General features: G+C 41.1%; 2 protein-coding genes across 2 annotated transcripts in view; both read left to right on the top strand.

Moving 5' to 3' along the window:
- The first annotated feature begins 736 nt into the window (after positions 1-736).
- LOC139729016 (uncharacterized) lies at positions 737-3,496 on the top strand. The gene has a single exon (XM_071639941.1). The coding sequence runs from the start codon at positions 737-739 to the stop codon at positions 3,494-3,496; it is 2,760 nt and encodes a 919-aa protein (XP_071496042.1).
- Positions 3,497-12,618: 9,122 nt separating this feature from the next.
- The window catches only part of LOC139729015 (monocarboxylate transporter 9-like), a 28,140-nt gene continuing 23,238 nt past the window's right edge, over positions 12,619-17,520 (top strand). Inside the window, exon 1 of the mRNA XM_071639940.1 lies at positions 12,619-12,712. Within this exon, the coding sequence (XP_071496041.1) occupies positions 12,619-12,712 (94 nt within the window). The remainder of the gene's footprint in view (positions 12,713-17,520) is intronic.

Below are 17,520 nucleotides of genomic sequence, written 5' to 3'. Positions count from 1 at the left end.
TATCCCGTAAGGTATTTCATTCCGACTTTGAACTGAATCAGATCGTAAAAAGCTATGTTAAATGGTACTCAAATGTATGGGCAGTCATATTCCTCACTGGCGTTCACTGCACTGGACATAGTAAACTTCCGTGGTGAATAAAAACTCGTTCCTCTGGCAGTCTGGGAAGATCCTGGTATAACTGGGATCATATTGAAGCTTGAATTATAACCCTTTCAGGTATCATAAAGATTTTAAGTAATAATTCCTACTTTTTTAGATTTGGTGCTGTTTTAGCTCAATTGTTCATCCTTCATATGTATGTATGTACATGTATGTTCATGTACAACGATAATACAGGAATTAATAAATCAAATCAAATCAAATATATATACATCAGTATATATATATATATATATATATATATATATATAACGAAGAATAAACCGGTAATGCAATATTTCGCCAATATAGAGTTTATTGAGCAACTCAAATTTTCGGTGGCTTCCATCCACCTTCTTCAGGAGTCTCGACGCGGAATGTCAATGTCAAAACATAAATTGAACATTAAGAGCGCGCACTCATATACACAGAATTGGTTGCTATGATTTGACATTGACATTCCGCGTCGAGACTCCTGAAGAAGGTGGATGGAAGCCACCGAAAATTTGAGTTGCTCAATAAACTCTATATTGGCGAAATATTGCATTACCGGTTTATTCTTCGTTAAATTGGAGCCAATACGTGAATTCGCAACATGTTTGGACCTAGACTAAATGCAGCATCTCTTCACGCCCGACGCGCTTGTGAACGTACCTACACCAAACTCGCTAAAACTAGATCTGATATCTTCTTCCTTTCACGAACTAAAAAACTTGATCTGATCCCGAAGGGGTTTCGCATAAAGAATCCTCTAAGTTCAACCCTCAACACTCCAAAGGCAGAAAACATCTGCAAGAGGACGTCTGAGCGATTAAGGAACGAAACACTGAACGAATCCTATCGCAGACAAAAGATCTTGGATAACGAACTTCACCGAGCTAAGGAAGGCCTTGCTCTCCGCCTTCAAGAATCGAATGCAGACGGCGACTATGGTACAATCCTCCAGCACCTGGAACGCCAATATGACAAAATGGTGAAACACTTCATGTGGCAGAAGTCACAAAAACTTGACCATCTTATCCAGCAATCCCCGTTACTTCGAGAAGAGCCTGCCCGAGATGAACGCAACTCTGCTGAAATGGTTATCAATCTGTCGTCTTACGAGCTGATACAGGAAGAGAAGGAGACTCTACAACTTGGCCTGTCGTACTGCCCACCTCAACCCCTTGATGGCATTCGGCTATGTCAAGATACGGCAGATTTCAACCGACGAATCAAGCTGCGAGAGTTCTTCTCCGACAACGACAACAACAATAACCAGCAGCCGAGCAAGCTACACAAACCATCTACAGCCAAAGCTAAGTGGACTCCGCCGCCGGGAAGAAACTCCCACATCGACGCTTTCACGGCTAACGTCCAACGTCATCTTGACAACTTTCTTCGTGACGTCCGGCAACCAGAGCTCAGTAAAACCGACAAGATAAGACGTGAGTCTATTAAATCACTCAAGAACAATAATGAGATTATTATCAAGCCCGCCGATAAAGGTGGCGCTGTGGTAATTCAGAACTTTCAGGATTACCACTCAGAGGCAGTGCGACAGTTGTCAGATAATGATTACTATGAACCTCTGCCAGAGGACCCCACTGATAAATTTCGTGAGAATGCTACGGAATGTGTTAAGCATTTGACAGGCAGTAACATATCTCTTCCTGAGAAGGCTAGGGTTAGTCAATTCTACCTCTTACCTAAAGTACACAAGCTTCCTAAGATGGTGACGAGTGTAACTAAACAGGAAGCAACAAGTTCTGATTCTATCATTGCAGCAGCCAAACAACATGTAATAATCCCACCAGGTAGACCTATTGTGTCCAGTGTCGGTTCCCTTACTGAACCAATGTCTCAATTTGTTGACGAGAAACTTCAACCATTTTTACCTAGAATCAAGAGTTACGTCAAAGACACGACAGACTTCTTACGAAAGATAGAATCGGTTCAAGTTGCCCCTGGTTCGACACTCGTCACCATGGATGTTCAAAGTCTGTATACTAACATCCCTCATGAGGACGGTGTACAAGCAATACGCCGCTTCCTCCGTGACCATGCTAATGAGGACGAAGCTGTAGATAAAGACACATTAGCCCAATTGACAGAATTCATTCTGAAACACAACTTTTTCCAGTTTGATGACAAGTATTATCTACAGAAAAAAGGCACTGCCATGGGAACTAAGATGGCACCCGCATACGCCAACATTTACATGGCTGCCCTAGAGGAGGAATTTCTGTCAAGCTATCCTCAGAAACCTACGGTATATGTTCGCTACATTGATGACATATTTATGATTTGGGATCACTCTATTGAAGAGCTGGCTGCTTTCCACCAGGCATTCAATTCATGCAATCAAAGCATCAAATTCACAATGGAAAGTTCGCAAGAGAAGGTCCATTTCCTGGACGTATTGGTGTCGATAGACCAGGACAACCAAACGTTACAAACATTCGTGTACCGTAAACCCACCGACTCTTTCTCATATTTGAGATTTGACTCATTTCACCCACACCACATCAAACAATCGATTGTTTATAGTCAGATGCTTCGCTTCCGCCGAATCATCTCGGACGAGGATGTGTTTGACAGAGAGGTCCTTACACTAGGTAGACAATTCCTCAAACGAGGATACCCTCCAAAAATGATCGGGAATGCAATTCGTAGAGTAAAAAGGAAATCCCGAAGAGTTCTCCTCAACCAAACTAAGTTGGAGAAAAACAAGGAACGCCTTCCATTCGTGACCACTTACCACCCTGCTACCAAATCTTTCGTGAAACAAGTCAGGCAAGAATGGCCTACACTGGCTCTCGACGCCGAGTTAGGGAAACTTGTTGGAGATCAACCTCTACACGCCCAGCGTCAGCCCCCAAATCTCAGAAAATTGCTTGTAAGCACCAAACTCCCAGCGCCTTTACCACCGAGTGGTAACACACCATGTGCTAAGCCTAGGTGCCAAATTTGCAAACACCTTATTACTGACACCAGGGTGAAAATCTCCAACAATGTCACCCTCCGTCCACAGAGACTTACCTGCGATTCCAGTAATGTACTGTACTGTCTACTGTGTGCAAAATGCCCTCACGCTGTCTATATTGGTGAGACCAGCACCAAATTCCGGATGCGCTTTAATAATCATAAATCGTCCATCCTGAAAAATCGGAACGACCTCCCCGTTGCCAAACACTTCAACCTCCCCGGCCACTCACTGACGGATGTCAGAGTGTGCATTTTCGGAGGAGGTTACACATCAGCAGAGGAAAGAAAACTCGCCGAGTTACGAGTAATCGTAAAGAGTAAGAGCTTTCAAGGTGAAGGGTTGAACAGAGATTTATCCATTTTAAATGGTTACTCATTCTTCCGTTAAAGAGAAGAATATGTCATGTCGAGGATTATAAGATATTTAATTGATAACTGTTTCACTACCACTGGTGTTTAGAGAAATTAGTGGGTTATTCTGTCTGACATGTCTGAGATTATGATGAATTAAAGCGAATATTATGATTTCATGTCTCCATCTTAATAATCAATTTACTCTTACTTTGTATTATTTTCTATAGATGGATTCACACTGTCATCCTAATACTCATTTGTATGATACAATCAATTTCACACTTGTATGTTCAAATCTGTTTAGATTTCAGTGAGACACTGAACTGCTTCTTAACAGGAATTATTATATCGACTTCTTCCTACCGATGATTATTGTATTCTGAGTCATTTAATTGTTTGAGCGCTATTCAACCTATTTTTGTAACTTATGATTACATGTGTCGATATCACATGAAACAATTTAATTGCTGGAGCGCTCTTTAACTTATTTTTGTAACCTATGGTACGTTGATGAGTACATAGTATGTCGATATCATAACTTGTGTTAATACAAAGTAATTGAACACCATTGTTACGTAATAAGCTTGTCAATGTCCTCCTCCTTATGCGTGGGGTGCCTTGACTACATTGCGTCTACATGGCAACATCATTGTAAAGGGTACGCACTCTCATAGCAACCAATTCTGTGTATATGAGTGCGCGCTCTTAATGTTCAATTTATGTTTTGACATTGACATTCCGCGTCGAGACTCCTGAAGAAGGTGGATGGAAGCCACCGAAAATTTGAGTTGCTCAATAAACTCTATATTGGCGAAATATTGCATTACCGGTTTATTCTTCGTTAAATTGGAGCCAATACGTGAATTCGCAACATATATGTATATATATATATATATATATATATATATATATATATTCACAACAGTAGGTCAATATAAACTCCGTTGGAGACGTAAATTATATATTTATATATATATATATATATATTATATATATATATATATATATATATATATATATATGTCGTGAGGCTGGAAGAAGCAGCAGCGGACGTTGTGTGTGCTAACGTTGTATGCAAACACTGCTCATGACGCATGGGTGTTTTATGTGTGTGTGTGTGCACACACTCACGCACACACATACGCACACTGTACACTGCTCATGAATATAATTTACAAAAGAATATGAGTATAATGATTAGGCCTCTGTTTATGGCCTTGATGCTAGTTTCATTTTTTTCACGCCATCAACGCCCAAAACACTGCAGTTTACACCCTCACACTTCACTACCCCCACGTTACGCTTGCGAGCCCCTTTCACTCATTCCACAGATACCAGAAACCACGCAGGCAGACCAGTGGCGTATCTAGGGAAAACGGCGCCCGGGGCAAGCGCGAAAATTGCGCCCCTAGTCTGAAAAAGTGTTCCAAGCACTTAAAAGGGGTCTTTTGAGGGTGATTTAAATGTAATAAATTTAGATAAATATTGGCGAGCGAGCGCAGCGTGCGAGCCGAAAATTTTTGTATATTTCGCGTCATCATCACGTTTGGTTCTTATCTTCTTCTCTTTTTTTTTTTTTTTGATAAATTGGGGCGAGCGAGCGCAGCGAGCGAGCCGAAAATTTTTGTATTTTAGCTTACAATACATGGAATTCTTGTCATTTTTTTGCTTATCAAATCTTACAATTGTAATCAAGATATTGTGATGGCCTTATAGATAACGATTTATACCAACAAACTTAGGACTTGAAAAAATACTCCAAATTAGTACGCACGAGTGAGCCGAAATTCGTATATTTCCGCGCCATCATCACGTTTTGTTCTTATCTTCTTCTCTTTTTTTTTTTTGATGAATTTTGGCGAGCGAGCGCAGCGAGCGAGCAGAAAATTTTTGTATTTCAGCTTACAAAACATGGAATTCTTGTCATTTTTTGCTTATTAAATCTTACAATTCTAATCAAGATATATAAGTGACGGCCTTATAGATAACGACTTATACCAACAAACTGAGGAGTTGATAAAAAATACTCTAAATTATTACGCGCGAGTGAGCCGAAATTCGTATATTTCCGCGCCATCATCACGTTTTGTTCTTATCTTCTTTTTTGATAAATTTTGGCGAGCGAGCGCAGCGAGCGAGCCGAAAATTTTTGTATTTCAGCGTACAAAACATGGAATTCTTGCCATTTTTTGCTTATTAAATCTTACAATTCTAATCAAGATATAGTGACGGCCTTATAGACAACGATTTATACCAACAAACTGAGGACTTGATAAAAAATACTCTAAATTATAACGCGCGAGTGAGCCGAAATTTGTATATTTCCGCGTCATCATTACGTTTGTTCTTATCTTGTTTGATTTTTTTTGCGCCCCCCCCCCCGTAATGTTCGACACCTTTTGTGCCCTCGTTTGATCCAGCAGGCGATCGCTTCAGAACGAAAGAAATAAAATTGCAGCCGCTGCTCCGTGTAACATTTTGCCTTCTAACAATGGCATGTGTGAACACGATATACATTGTCATTTGTCCGCGTTATCATCACGTTTTGTTCTTATCTTCTTTTCTATACATTTTGTCGAGCGAGCGCAGCGAGCGAGCCTAAATTTCAGCTTACAAAACATGGAATTCTTGTGTGAACACAATCAACATTGTCATTTTTTGTTTTTATCTTGTTTGATTTGGTTTTCTTTCCCCCCCCCCCCCCCACCCCCCCCCCCCCCCCCCCCCCCCCCCCGCCGCCCCCAGTCCGGGCGAGTTTTTTTTTTGTTTTTTTTTTTCCTTCTTCTTCTTCTTTTTTTTTTTTCTTTTTCTTTTTCTTTTTCTTTTTTCGTTTTTTCGTTTTCGGCGCCCCCAAGGAGTGGCGCCCGGGGCACGTGCCCCCCTTGCCCCCCCCTAGATACGCCACTGAGGCAGACAGGTACACTTCCCAACGTCATTAAAAAGGTAATCAGTTTGCTTTCTAATATGTTGTTTGAGCAATTCAATTTTGTTATCAGATATGTTCTGAATTATTCTATTGCAATTATAACCGTTGCCATTGTCTACTTATGCCATAATGCTGCCACTGTCCTATTACTTTCACCAGCGTACATGCCAACGTTTGTCGTATTTCTGTATATCTTTTAAGAAGTCGTAATTTCAGGGTAAGGCCTTCGTACATTTTGTGTGCAAAGAGGAAAATGTATAAGCAACATATTGATACAAATTTCTCTTTCGATATCATTGTTTATAATATGCTTATCATAATTACTGTAAGTTGCGATCATTACAACCATACTAACTCCCTCTCATGTATAACAGAGAAAAGGTTATGTCGCTATTACCTGTATGTGCAAGGAAAGTCATTCTGAGTATTGATTTCATCACTTGTATGCTATCATCATAGGGTACCATCCCTTTCCTGGCAAGCGGCTCCTCCTTACTCGCTTGAATGCCACTAATACATTCAAGAGCGTGCAATGTCAGTCACTCCCCAACACTTGGAACTAAGTACAGGTTCCCCCAACATGGTATCCACCCGCCGCCAAGTAGTGGTTGTTCTCCTGCTCTTTGCCTCCTCAACATGCTTCCTTGGAACCATGAAGATGACTGCGGTGTATCTGCCTGAAATCTTCAACAGCATAGGAACTACGTCGACGGATATCGGCATAGCACTAGGTCTGTTCACCGCTTTCCTATTATGTCCCGGTGAGTTCCAACACCCATATCATTGAATGGTGTTCTATATCTAATTCACAACGTGAAGATTTCATCTCAGAAATTCGTACCAAATTTCTACATCTCCTGTCATGTTTCATGGATCACGCCATTCAGATGCCGAAGACCTATTTACGTTCTGGTCTCAAGTTTATTAAATGGCCTCTTGTTAGCACAGCATTTAGTATAGCTGGAATGACGCAAAATTTGATACCTGAAAATTATTGAAACAAGAGTTCATACCGGGTACGATGGGATGAAGCACCGAGATTGATAGCAGAGTAAATTGTGAAGACAATCATACGCGGCAATACCACGCTGTCCAAAAACCTAATGCCCTTAATAGCTCGAACAAGTTTTGGTACATTATCGGCTTTATTTTGTTTTTCCATAGTGGATATGTCTTTGCGTTTGTCTGTTAGTTATTTATTAAACATATAAATTCATGAATCAGAAAGACATGAGCATGCATTTGATATCTACTAATACTTATCAAGACGTTATAATGTGTTTGAAAAGATTAAAGGAAAAAAAATATAAGGAATCGGTGTGGATTGCCGTGTCTCTGTTGTGTCTGCGATTGATGTCTATGTACCAAGAGAGGAGTATGACATTGTATTATCCATATGAAGCATGGCATGCTGACATAATATGTTTCACTTCAATGATTTAGTCTATGATTCTTTGTGCCCCATCATCAAAATATTAGGCGTAGACTGCTTTAGAGTAGTAGTCCTTGAGCCCTTTGTGAAACAACTCTTTCTGTTTTATTGTAAATGCTTTGAATGTGTAGCAATTCCGATTTGAATAGCAATGCAAAAGGTAAGAATCACTCTTTTATATGCTTCTGTTGTTTTCGAACAGATTTTAAGAAATATAAACGACTTTGAAAGTGGTATGAAAACATTTTTATCCTTGGCCATGACCGGTCATTTTTTATTGTTTTGAACTTCAATAATTTTGACATGATAGCAAAACTGAGTATCTGCGTTTTAGAAAAAGAAAAAAAAAGTAATGCCTGATAATTGTGAAATCTTTCAATCTGGTCAAGGACAAACTTTTCCTGTAACAAGTGCAAAATACGCGTGTGTATTCAGGAGGACTTTACCACGGTGATTGGGTGGCAAGCATCCTCATTATGGCTACGTAAGTCTGTGATGGGTCAATCTTATAGTATGTCAGCTGGCCTGTTGAAGATCATACCCTACATGTGTGATCCGTTCGAAACACCTGACCTGGGCTTTTTCAGACAAAGAGAAGGCTGAATCCCCAGACTTTTTTTCCAAAAAATTGTGCAATTACTAATCACAAAGTTTTGTCCTGTATTTTACCTTACTTCGGGAAAGTGTTTCAATAAACCACATTAAGAATATTTTTGCAATATTTACAATTCTGTCCGAAACAGTTGGTCAGTGTGCAGGCTGATAATGTCACAAATACAAAGTAATAAGAGTCTTGAATAGATCAAATCAGATGACCAAGAGGTAGGCAATGCGTTATTAGTAGGACGTTACCAAGGTGGACACGTGGAGGTCAGTTGTTGTGCCACCCCAACAGTTTTTGAACGACAAAGAAGCCAACTTCCAGCAAACTCCAAGGAACCGATCTTCCATTCTGTGCCGCTCCTTCTTACCCTGGAGTGAAACTCGACCGCTCACTCACCTTCCGTCTCCATGCACAGAATATATCTGGGAAAGCATCTACTAGGGTGTACCTTCTATATGCAGACTGTAGAGTCACGACTGGAGAGCTAACTCACCACCGTTTGTTCCATCGCTCTTGCCCTTGTTTTAAGCTCCAGCCGAATACCACTGTGTCTCTGTCTGGGGCGCAGCGGCCACGCTAAGAGAGTGGACGTCCATCTCGACTCCGCTCTTGGCCGCACCGTCACAGGCTGCCTGAAACCCACCCACTCCTACCCACCAGATTCCTGTGCTAGCAGGCATTCCACCCCACCACCTTAGAAAAGAAGCCGCCACAAGACAGACAGCTCTTAATAAGTCTGCCACGGAAGAATACCACCCCTCCATACCAAGGCGTACGTATGCCGCAGTCCTTACAGACAGAGCCTTAAAAGCAAGAAACCGACTGCACAAGCCCTCTCCTCAGAGACTTCCAAGCCTGCCGGCACCAGTGGAAGCTTTCCGAGTAAGATAGATTCGACTGCGGGAAAGCACAGACGTCAGACCACCTGGTGGAAGACAGAACAATTTATTGCCTGGTAGGCGAGTGAACTGCATGCCCTCCGCAGTCTCCTTCCTGCAGCCAGATCAATGCCTGAAAGAAGAAGCCTTCACCGCATAGGACATGAGACGACAGAGCAGAAAGACAACAGGAAGGAAGAAGAATTATATTTTTGCAGAAGATATCTCGACTTTCAGCTTTTATGGGAAGCTATCTTTACTTTGGGTCAAAAGAAAAAAAAAGTATTACATAATATGCATGCAATGATCAAGAAAAAGCCACTCATTTTCATTTCATTTCATTTTCATTTCATTGCATCACGGTGCTAAGAGGAACTCGCTTAGCCATTGGCTGTTATTATCCAAGTCCTTGCATACAATAGAACAGAAAAAAAAATCAGCATATTCAGTGTAAAATAATGACAAAACAGAAAAAATCGCACAGAGAATTTATATAGGACATACAGCTTAACATGAAAAAAAAATACAGACATTGACAAGAGTTTGACATAAAACAAAACAACAAAACGGAATGGATGATTCCAAGTCTGATATCAAAAGACTATACTCGCAATTTAGACTTTAATGTATTGAGTGAGGAAGACGCAAATTAATATCCTCGAGGGGAAACTAACGGAAAATGAATGCTGGCTCGCACTTAAATCTATGAATTTGAATAGGTCACCTGGCAGTGATGGTCTCAGAGTAGAATTCTACAGATGTTTCTGGGAAGACCTGAAACAGATGGTAATTGACAGCCTGAATCAGGGATACGGAAAAAAAAAGAAGAATTGTCTTCTACTCAATGTCAAGCCATTCTTGCACTTCTGTATAAAAAGAAGGCAATAAGAAAATACTGGATAAGAGGCTCGTTACGGCCCGTTAACGAACGCCTCAACACTGTACAGGCACGCTAACGTGGAAATATTGGATTGCACATTACTTACATATGAGACAATTCTGAAGCAAATAATTTTCACTCAATAAACAAATAATGTTCTCTTAAGGACTGGAACAGTCATCCCCCAGCATTCCCACTGATTCCCACTGATCAGTTGCTAGCCATCCCCTTTAAGGCCGTGTCACACCAGCCTTGCGTGCGACTTGCAAAGAACAAGTTTGACTACCTGGAGGTCCCCGTAGATATCCGCACATGACAGTACCTAGCATGTATCTCAAAAGTAGTCGCCCGGAGGTGCGCACGCATATTTTTTTACCCGCAACCGTGTTTAGGCCCTGTCACACCTTTCCGGGCAAGCTACTGGGGCTTGTTACGTGTAGGGATTTTCTAGCATACCGGACATTCCTGAGGGCGGAAAAGGATTTGTGCGAGTCAGCGCATGTGTCTTACTTGCTGGACGCGTTATACTTGCGAGTATACTGTGTGACCTTTGTACCAGTCGCGTGGGGGCTGACAACTTAGTGAAGGAATTCCTCTAATGGAATGGCTGAAATCTCACAGAATTTCATTATCTTGGCTGCATACGGGACTGCGAAGTACCTGCGTGGGAATTGCCTGGGAAGTACTGCCGCTAAGGGTCTCCTACTGGCGTTCTGCGTGGACCTCTACGGGCATTCCCGCGACTCACCCGGAAAAAGTTTTGGTCATGCTCAAAACTTGGCTGCGGTTAAATCGGACTTGCGTGAGCACCTCCGGGCAACTACGCGCTATAGATACTGTCAGGTGCGGACCAACTGCGGAGAGCTCCTTGGAGTGAATTTGTTTCCCCGCAAGTCAAGCCGCAGAAGTTCCCCCGTACGGTATGACAAGGCATGAATGAAAATTGCAAACATTCTTGTTCGCCCGCTGAAAATCTTTTACGTGCTGGAAACTACCTCCTCACCACAAGCGCGCGTTATGGTGTGACACGGCCTTTAACAACTGAAAGCGGTTCTAAAGTGATCCCTTGTGGAATGCCAAGCTTTATTCTCTTGGGTGATTGTACACCATTCACGTTCTCGATAGCATTCGTTTTCAAGCCATCTTAATTATTTGCGTGTGTTGGAGTGTGTTTGATATTCGTTTACAGGTAGTCCCCAAACTTAAGGAGTGCCTCGTGGGGGACTTCGTAGTTGTTTAAGATTGTATTCATCCAATGATGAAAACAGACATTTGGTAATCCTACGCAGGAAAATGTGCAATACGAAAGACATACAAGACAAAATATCGACAATCCAGAGACAACAATGTGCGATGTCTACGTGATGTACTCGTAACAAAATGTATAGGGAACATGGGGAGTGGAGGCAAGAACCGTGGAATTGGCTCTGCTTAAATATACAACGCATTTATAAAGAAGGGCATTCTTTACTTGTCTTCCAAAAGAAAGCCGTATAAAGCCGTAGCCGTATAGAAAGAGACTTCCAGACACCACAACCAGCATGTTGTACGGATCGGTGGGCAAGGGCTGTTTTTGGATTTTCTAAGTGCACGTTTGTGGAGGTTCTAGTTGGATAATTATGAATAGGTGAGTTAAACCGAAGTGTTTACGAAGTTGCGGCTGTGCAATACGAATCATATTCAAGATCAAAGATTGAAAATTCGCAGAGACATGGATTCGATGTCTTAAGGCCCTGTCACACCTTTCCGGGTAAGCACTGCGTGTGATTTGCGGAGAAAAATTTTTGCTACCCGGAGATCCCCGCAGATTGCCAGCACATGAGAGTACCCAGCACGTATCTCGCCCGTAGTTGGCCGGAGGTGCGCATGCAAATCCTATTTACCTGCAGCCATGTTTAGGCCCTGTCACACCTTTCCGTGCAAGCCACGCGGGCTTGTTGCGTGTGGGGATTTTCCAGCATTCAGGACAATTTCTGAGGGAGGACAAGAATTTGGGCGAGTTTTGCATGCGTCTTTTGCTGGACGCGTGCTGCTTTAAACAGTTCTGATATTTACGGGTATTCTGTGAGACCTGCGTGTCAGGCGCATAGGGGCTGACAACTCAATGAAAGAATCCGTCTGAAGGGCGATTCATTTGGCAGAGGTCCAAAAGAATGTCATTATCCTGGCCGCAGTAGATTGTCAACCAACCAGCAGAAGGACAGTAACTGACCCTTAGCATGCACGCAATTTGCTCGTTAATCTCGCTCCACGCCCGCAAAATTGACCAGGTACACTGATATTGCCAGTATCGACACGGTTCCTTGCCAGTAAAACAGACGTATTATCCTCGTAGAATGCCTGCAGATTGAACGCGTATCCAGCGCATATATAGGCACAACTCCACGGGCAACTTACATACTTCAAGCAGGATATTGCCTGTGACTTGACGCAGTTATGGGCCTCCTACTGGTGTTCTGCGTGGACCTCTGCTGGCAATCCCCTCATCTCATCCGGAACAAGCCTGAGTATACTCAAAACTTGGCTGCGGGTAAATCGGACTTGAGTGCGCACCTCAGGGACAACTTCGGGCGACTACGTGCAAGATACTGTCACTGTGCAGGCCATCTGCGGTCACCTCCGGGTAGCAAAAATTGTTCCCCGCAAGTCACAAGCAAAGCTGCCCGGAAAGATATGACGGGCCCTTGAGCACACTCAAAACTGTTCCGGGTGAGTCGCTTGGATTTCCCGCAGAGGTCCACGCAGAACACCATACAGTAAAGGGGCCGTAGCGGCAGCACCTCGCAGGCTACTCCCGCGCAACGTGCAAACTAGAACGTGAGTGGAACTTAAGAAGCACACGTCCAGCAGGTAGGACGCACGCGAAATTCGCCCAAATCCTTGTCCGCCCGCAGAAAAATCACCCTGCGCGCTGGAAAATCAATACACGCAACAAGCCCGCATAGCTTGCCCAGAAATGTGTGACCGGGCCTTTAGGATGTACGCGTAACAAAATGTACGCGTGAACATGGGGAGTGCAGGCGATAACCACGCAAGTGGCATTGCTTAAACTTGCAATGTATTTACAAAGAACAGCATTCTTCACTTATCTTCTAAAATAGGCCTACATTTTGTTTGGCACAATCGTATTTCATGAGAAAGAGAATTTGATTTGATTTGATTTGATTTGATTTGATTTGATTTGATTTGATTTGATTTAATTTATTGGTTCTTGTATTATCATTGTACATGCATACATGTTCATGTATTATGCATACATTGTTGGTGCCATACATATGCATAAACATCAGCTGTTAGCAAAATATTTTTCTTCATTGCCTTTACACAACGTACAACGAAAACCTATTAGCAATACAATGAATAATACAGTAGGGCTACCGCTGAAAGGAGACCCAAACCTAAAGAGAAATGTGGATTGAGTGAAAGCAACAGCATTAGTAGAATACATTAGTGAAAGTTTAAGGAAAATCGGACAATCGATGCAAAAGTTATGAATTTTTTGAAGTTTCGGTGTTGGAACTGCTGGATGAGGAGACTTCTTAAGTTTATGACATATATGTGTGGACAACAATTATAAAGAAAATATAAAGAAAATTCAACTTACTTCCACTTTTCTAGCATGATGAAAGAGCACTTGACTAACCGCTTTCACAAAGCAGGGGGAATAATTACTACCCTTCTATGTCAGTATCAAGTTGATGAAATGTGTAATTTTCATGAATTTTCCTTTACATTGTCGTCCAGTAGTCTCCTCATCCAGTGGTCCAACACCAAAATGTTAAAAATTCGTAACTTTTGCATCGATTGTCCGATTTTCCTCAAACTTCCACTAATGTGTTCTACTAATGTTGCTGCTTTCATTCAATGCACATTTCTCTTTGGGTTTGGCTTGATTTGCGTGCAGCCTTTTTACATAATACACATAGAAAAAATAGGAGGGAGGGATGACCTGCGTAGAGATAGGATAGTAGAAAAGATAAATGGAAAGGAGAGGTCTGTCTGCTTTCACTAAAGGCTTTAATACACAAAGTAAGTTCACCTGGATCACTGATCAGTAAGGCATGACAAAAATCTCATGGAGATATACGTAACAGCTACAGATCATGGTTGGTTATGATTACGTTAGAGATGAAATGCAGCGATATTTCCACGAAAGAATTTCGTGTATTGTACATTAACAATGACAAAGAAACTACTGATATCCAGAGAGCAACAATGTTGTTACAGCTTTCCTAAAAGAGTACATGGACTTTAAATTTCGGATTTCAGAAGGGTCCGGTGTGTTTGATAGATTTCAGAACCATCACTGTTTTAGGATTATTAGGATTTATGTCATTTACCTTCAGTGTTTTTAATTCTGCGAATAAAGGATCTGAATGGTCTCGATAACCTGAGTTGGTGCATATACGTATAGCCTTCTTTTGTAGAAGTAATGTAATATCAATGTGACTCTTTTAAGTTGCCCATTCCAGACGTCAGAACCAGCATGTCGTATGAATCGGTGGGCAAGGGCTGTTCTTGAATTTTCTAAGTGCATTTTTGTGGATTTTCTGGTTAGATAAATATGTTTCAAGTTTTCGGGGAGCTCATGGGGATTAAATCTGTACACAAACACAGCACATTGGAGATACTGAATGACGTGTACAGAGAGTGTACGCATTAGAAAGAAGAAAGAATTCGCATCTGACGTGTAGTCTGACTTCATGAAAATACAGACAACAAGCCTAAACAACATTACCGTAAGAAGTATGAGGTAGTACTATGGACGTGCAACGCGGAATGTATGATCTTAGTTTGCACGATTTTCCAAATCCCCGTAATCGTGATAATGCAGAAGTTACAATGTTGGCATGTTCGCATGTGACGTGTTGTCCGAGTTCATAAAAATACGTAATAAATAATGACGAGCCTATGAAAACGACATTACAGTAAGAAATATAAGGTAGTACGATGGAATTATTCAAACTTCATACAGAAGTCACAATGTTGGCAATATGTAGATTCCAGTTCAACTTGTCATCTATAGTAACGCCTAAAAACTTTCCTTCTATTCAATTTCCATACCATCATGATAAATATAAAAATGGATGCTACTGCATGCGTATTCAGTCAGTGCGCAGCGCGTGCGATAATGAGGCACGAACGACAATTTTATTCAGAATCACGTTTGCGCAGTTTGTGCCCTTGAGACTGACGAAATTTCGCGATACTTTGCGAGAGTTTTTGCAGAGGTCGCAATAACAGCTTTCATAGCTTTCGCAGTGCATTGTTTGACCCAGGATGGTTAGGTAGGTTATAGAGCTGATTATGCTCATCAATTTGATACCTAATTTCCCTGTTTTTTATCTCAATATAGTAGTCCATTTTAGCATCAAAGTAAACGATTATTTTGCCAGTGTTCAAGAAGCTTTTAGATCATAGTTTGATGTTTTGCTAGTTCCTGACTGGTATTGAAAATAGATCTCCGTAATTTCTTCGATTTCACAATCGTGAAACTTGAGCGAGTATGATCAATTAAAAAACGAAGAGGGGCACCATTTTTAAGGTTGTGAATTTTGCTGTTGAAAACAAGGCAAATTATGTTTTCTTACCGGAAGTGGGGTAGTGAATGAACACGCGTGGAGTGTGTTGTTGATACTCAGACAATGGTCGTGGACAATGACCAGGATTGGAATGCTTCATGAGGAATTCCACTATCGCAGCTAGTCTTTGTTCATTCTGAAATGTGATGTGTGCAAGCACATGGAAACATGATGTGCTTACTTCTTTCATGTGCATGCATTTCACCCTGTGTCAAGAATTCAGACTAGCAGTGCTCAGGGCAATCCACATGAATAATTGATAAAGCATTCATGTGCCTTGCAGCAGAGCTCGGGACAGGTGGTAGCCAGGTCCATTGTTCAGGGTCATTGTAAGTGCACACTCACATACACATCATTGGTTTCTGTGTAAAGTTCAAGTTTTGTATAGAGAGTGAAAATTCGATCACAATCTGGAACCTATCATTTAAAAAAATCATGGATTTCATGAAACTAATATAGGCTTTCATTTTCAAATTACCTCCACTATTCAGCTATTACTCATATCAATGACACTTCTATCTGATACATAGTTTTTGAACTCACAGCATTGAGTCAGCAGCCAATGGATACTACGCGATGCGACACGCCGCGTCTTGCGACAGATTTCGACCAATCACAGACCCAGAATTCCGGTGCGAACGCGAGGATAATCTTTTTAAACTCGACGCTAGACATGTCTCTGAATTTTGCTAGTTCCTGACCCGTATTGAAATGAAGATGAGAAAACTTGCCCTTATTGTGATACTATATACTTTAGCGGACATAGTCTTCACCATATTTTAGAGGGGCATGAAAGATTTCAGGTTAGTTTTTTGGCGTAAAACGTGAAGGAATATTTTTGAATACAATACCGAATTCGAGAGAGATTTTGATATTCTATATTCTTCTTTTCCGTATAATTTTGATCATGAGCATATTTGCTAATGTTTTCTCTTTCAGTCGATATTAAAAGTGTCGAAAACTGACAAGAAATACTCGTTCTACACGGATTTATTCATGACCATGTATCTGCTCATTACGTATGCAAGCCCCGCTCAGCCGTGCATACGACTTGAATAAATACGTGCGTTTTCGCTCACGCTGCGGACTGACTGTATTGATCGTTGACTATGAAACTGTATATTTTCAACATTAAAGATAACTTATTGTTTCTGAACCACGTGGAGATTTTTACGTTGTTCCAAGTAATTAATTCTGCATTCATAGTCTTAATGAAACGCTGATGAATATAATCAGAAAGAAATACATTGGTACCGTCAGCAAACTAATGAACTGAAGGAAGGAGGAAGAATTATACGGATATCATCGATAAAAATAAGAAAGAACAAGGTCCCAAGAATTTATCCTGGGATACCCCACGTTATTGATTGGTAATGGATACATCAGGGTGAAGGTTATTGGTTACATATAGAAAGTTCTTAAACCACAAGACCAGAGTTCCTCATATACCATTAACAATAATCTTTTCTAATAATATTCAATGATCAATTAAGTGTAAAAAACTTACCTGAAGTCTACAGATATTCCAATTACATGCTCATTCCTAGATAAAGATACAGAAACCTTAAAAAAAAAACCACTCAGATAACACTGACATTGGTATGAGCAATAGCTGGATAATGTACAGTTTTGTTGGAGGTAATCTAAAAATGAAAGCATAAATCAGTTTCATTAAATTCAAGATTTATCTTTGAGTTAGGTTCCACATTTTGCTCTTTTTTCAACCTCTGAACAAAACTTTAATTTTACACAGGGG

The sequence above is a fragment of the Diadema antillarum genome, unplaced genomic scaffold, assembly GCF_040938485.1.
Source record: "Diadema antillarum isolate AM-2024a unplaced genomic scaffold, OU_Dant_1.0 seq00000215_RagTag, whole genome shotgun sequence".
Lineage (NCBI taxonomy): Eukaryota > Metazoa > Echinodermata > Echinoidea > Diadematoida > Diadematidae > Diadema > Diadema antillarum.
This window is presented reverse-complemented; position numbering and strand designations above follow the sequence as displayed.

Bases quoted from the DNA above. Each gene is read 5' to 3' on its own strand.
- LOC139729016 (XM_071639941.1), top strand. From the start codon at position 737: ATGTTTGGACCTAGACTAAATGCAGCATCTCTTCACGCCCGACGCGCT.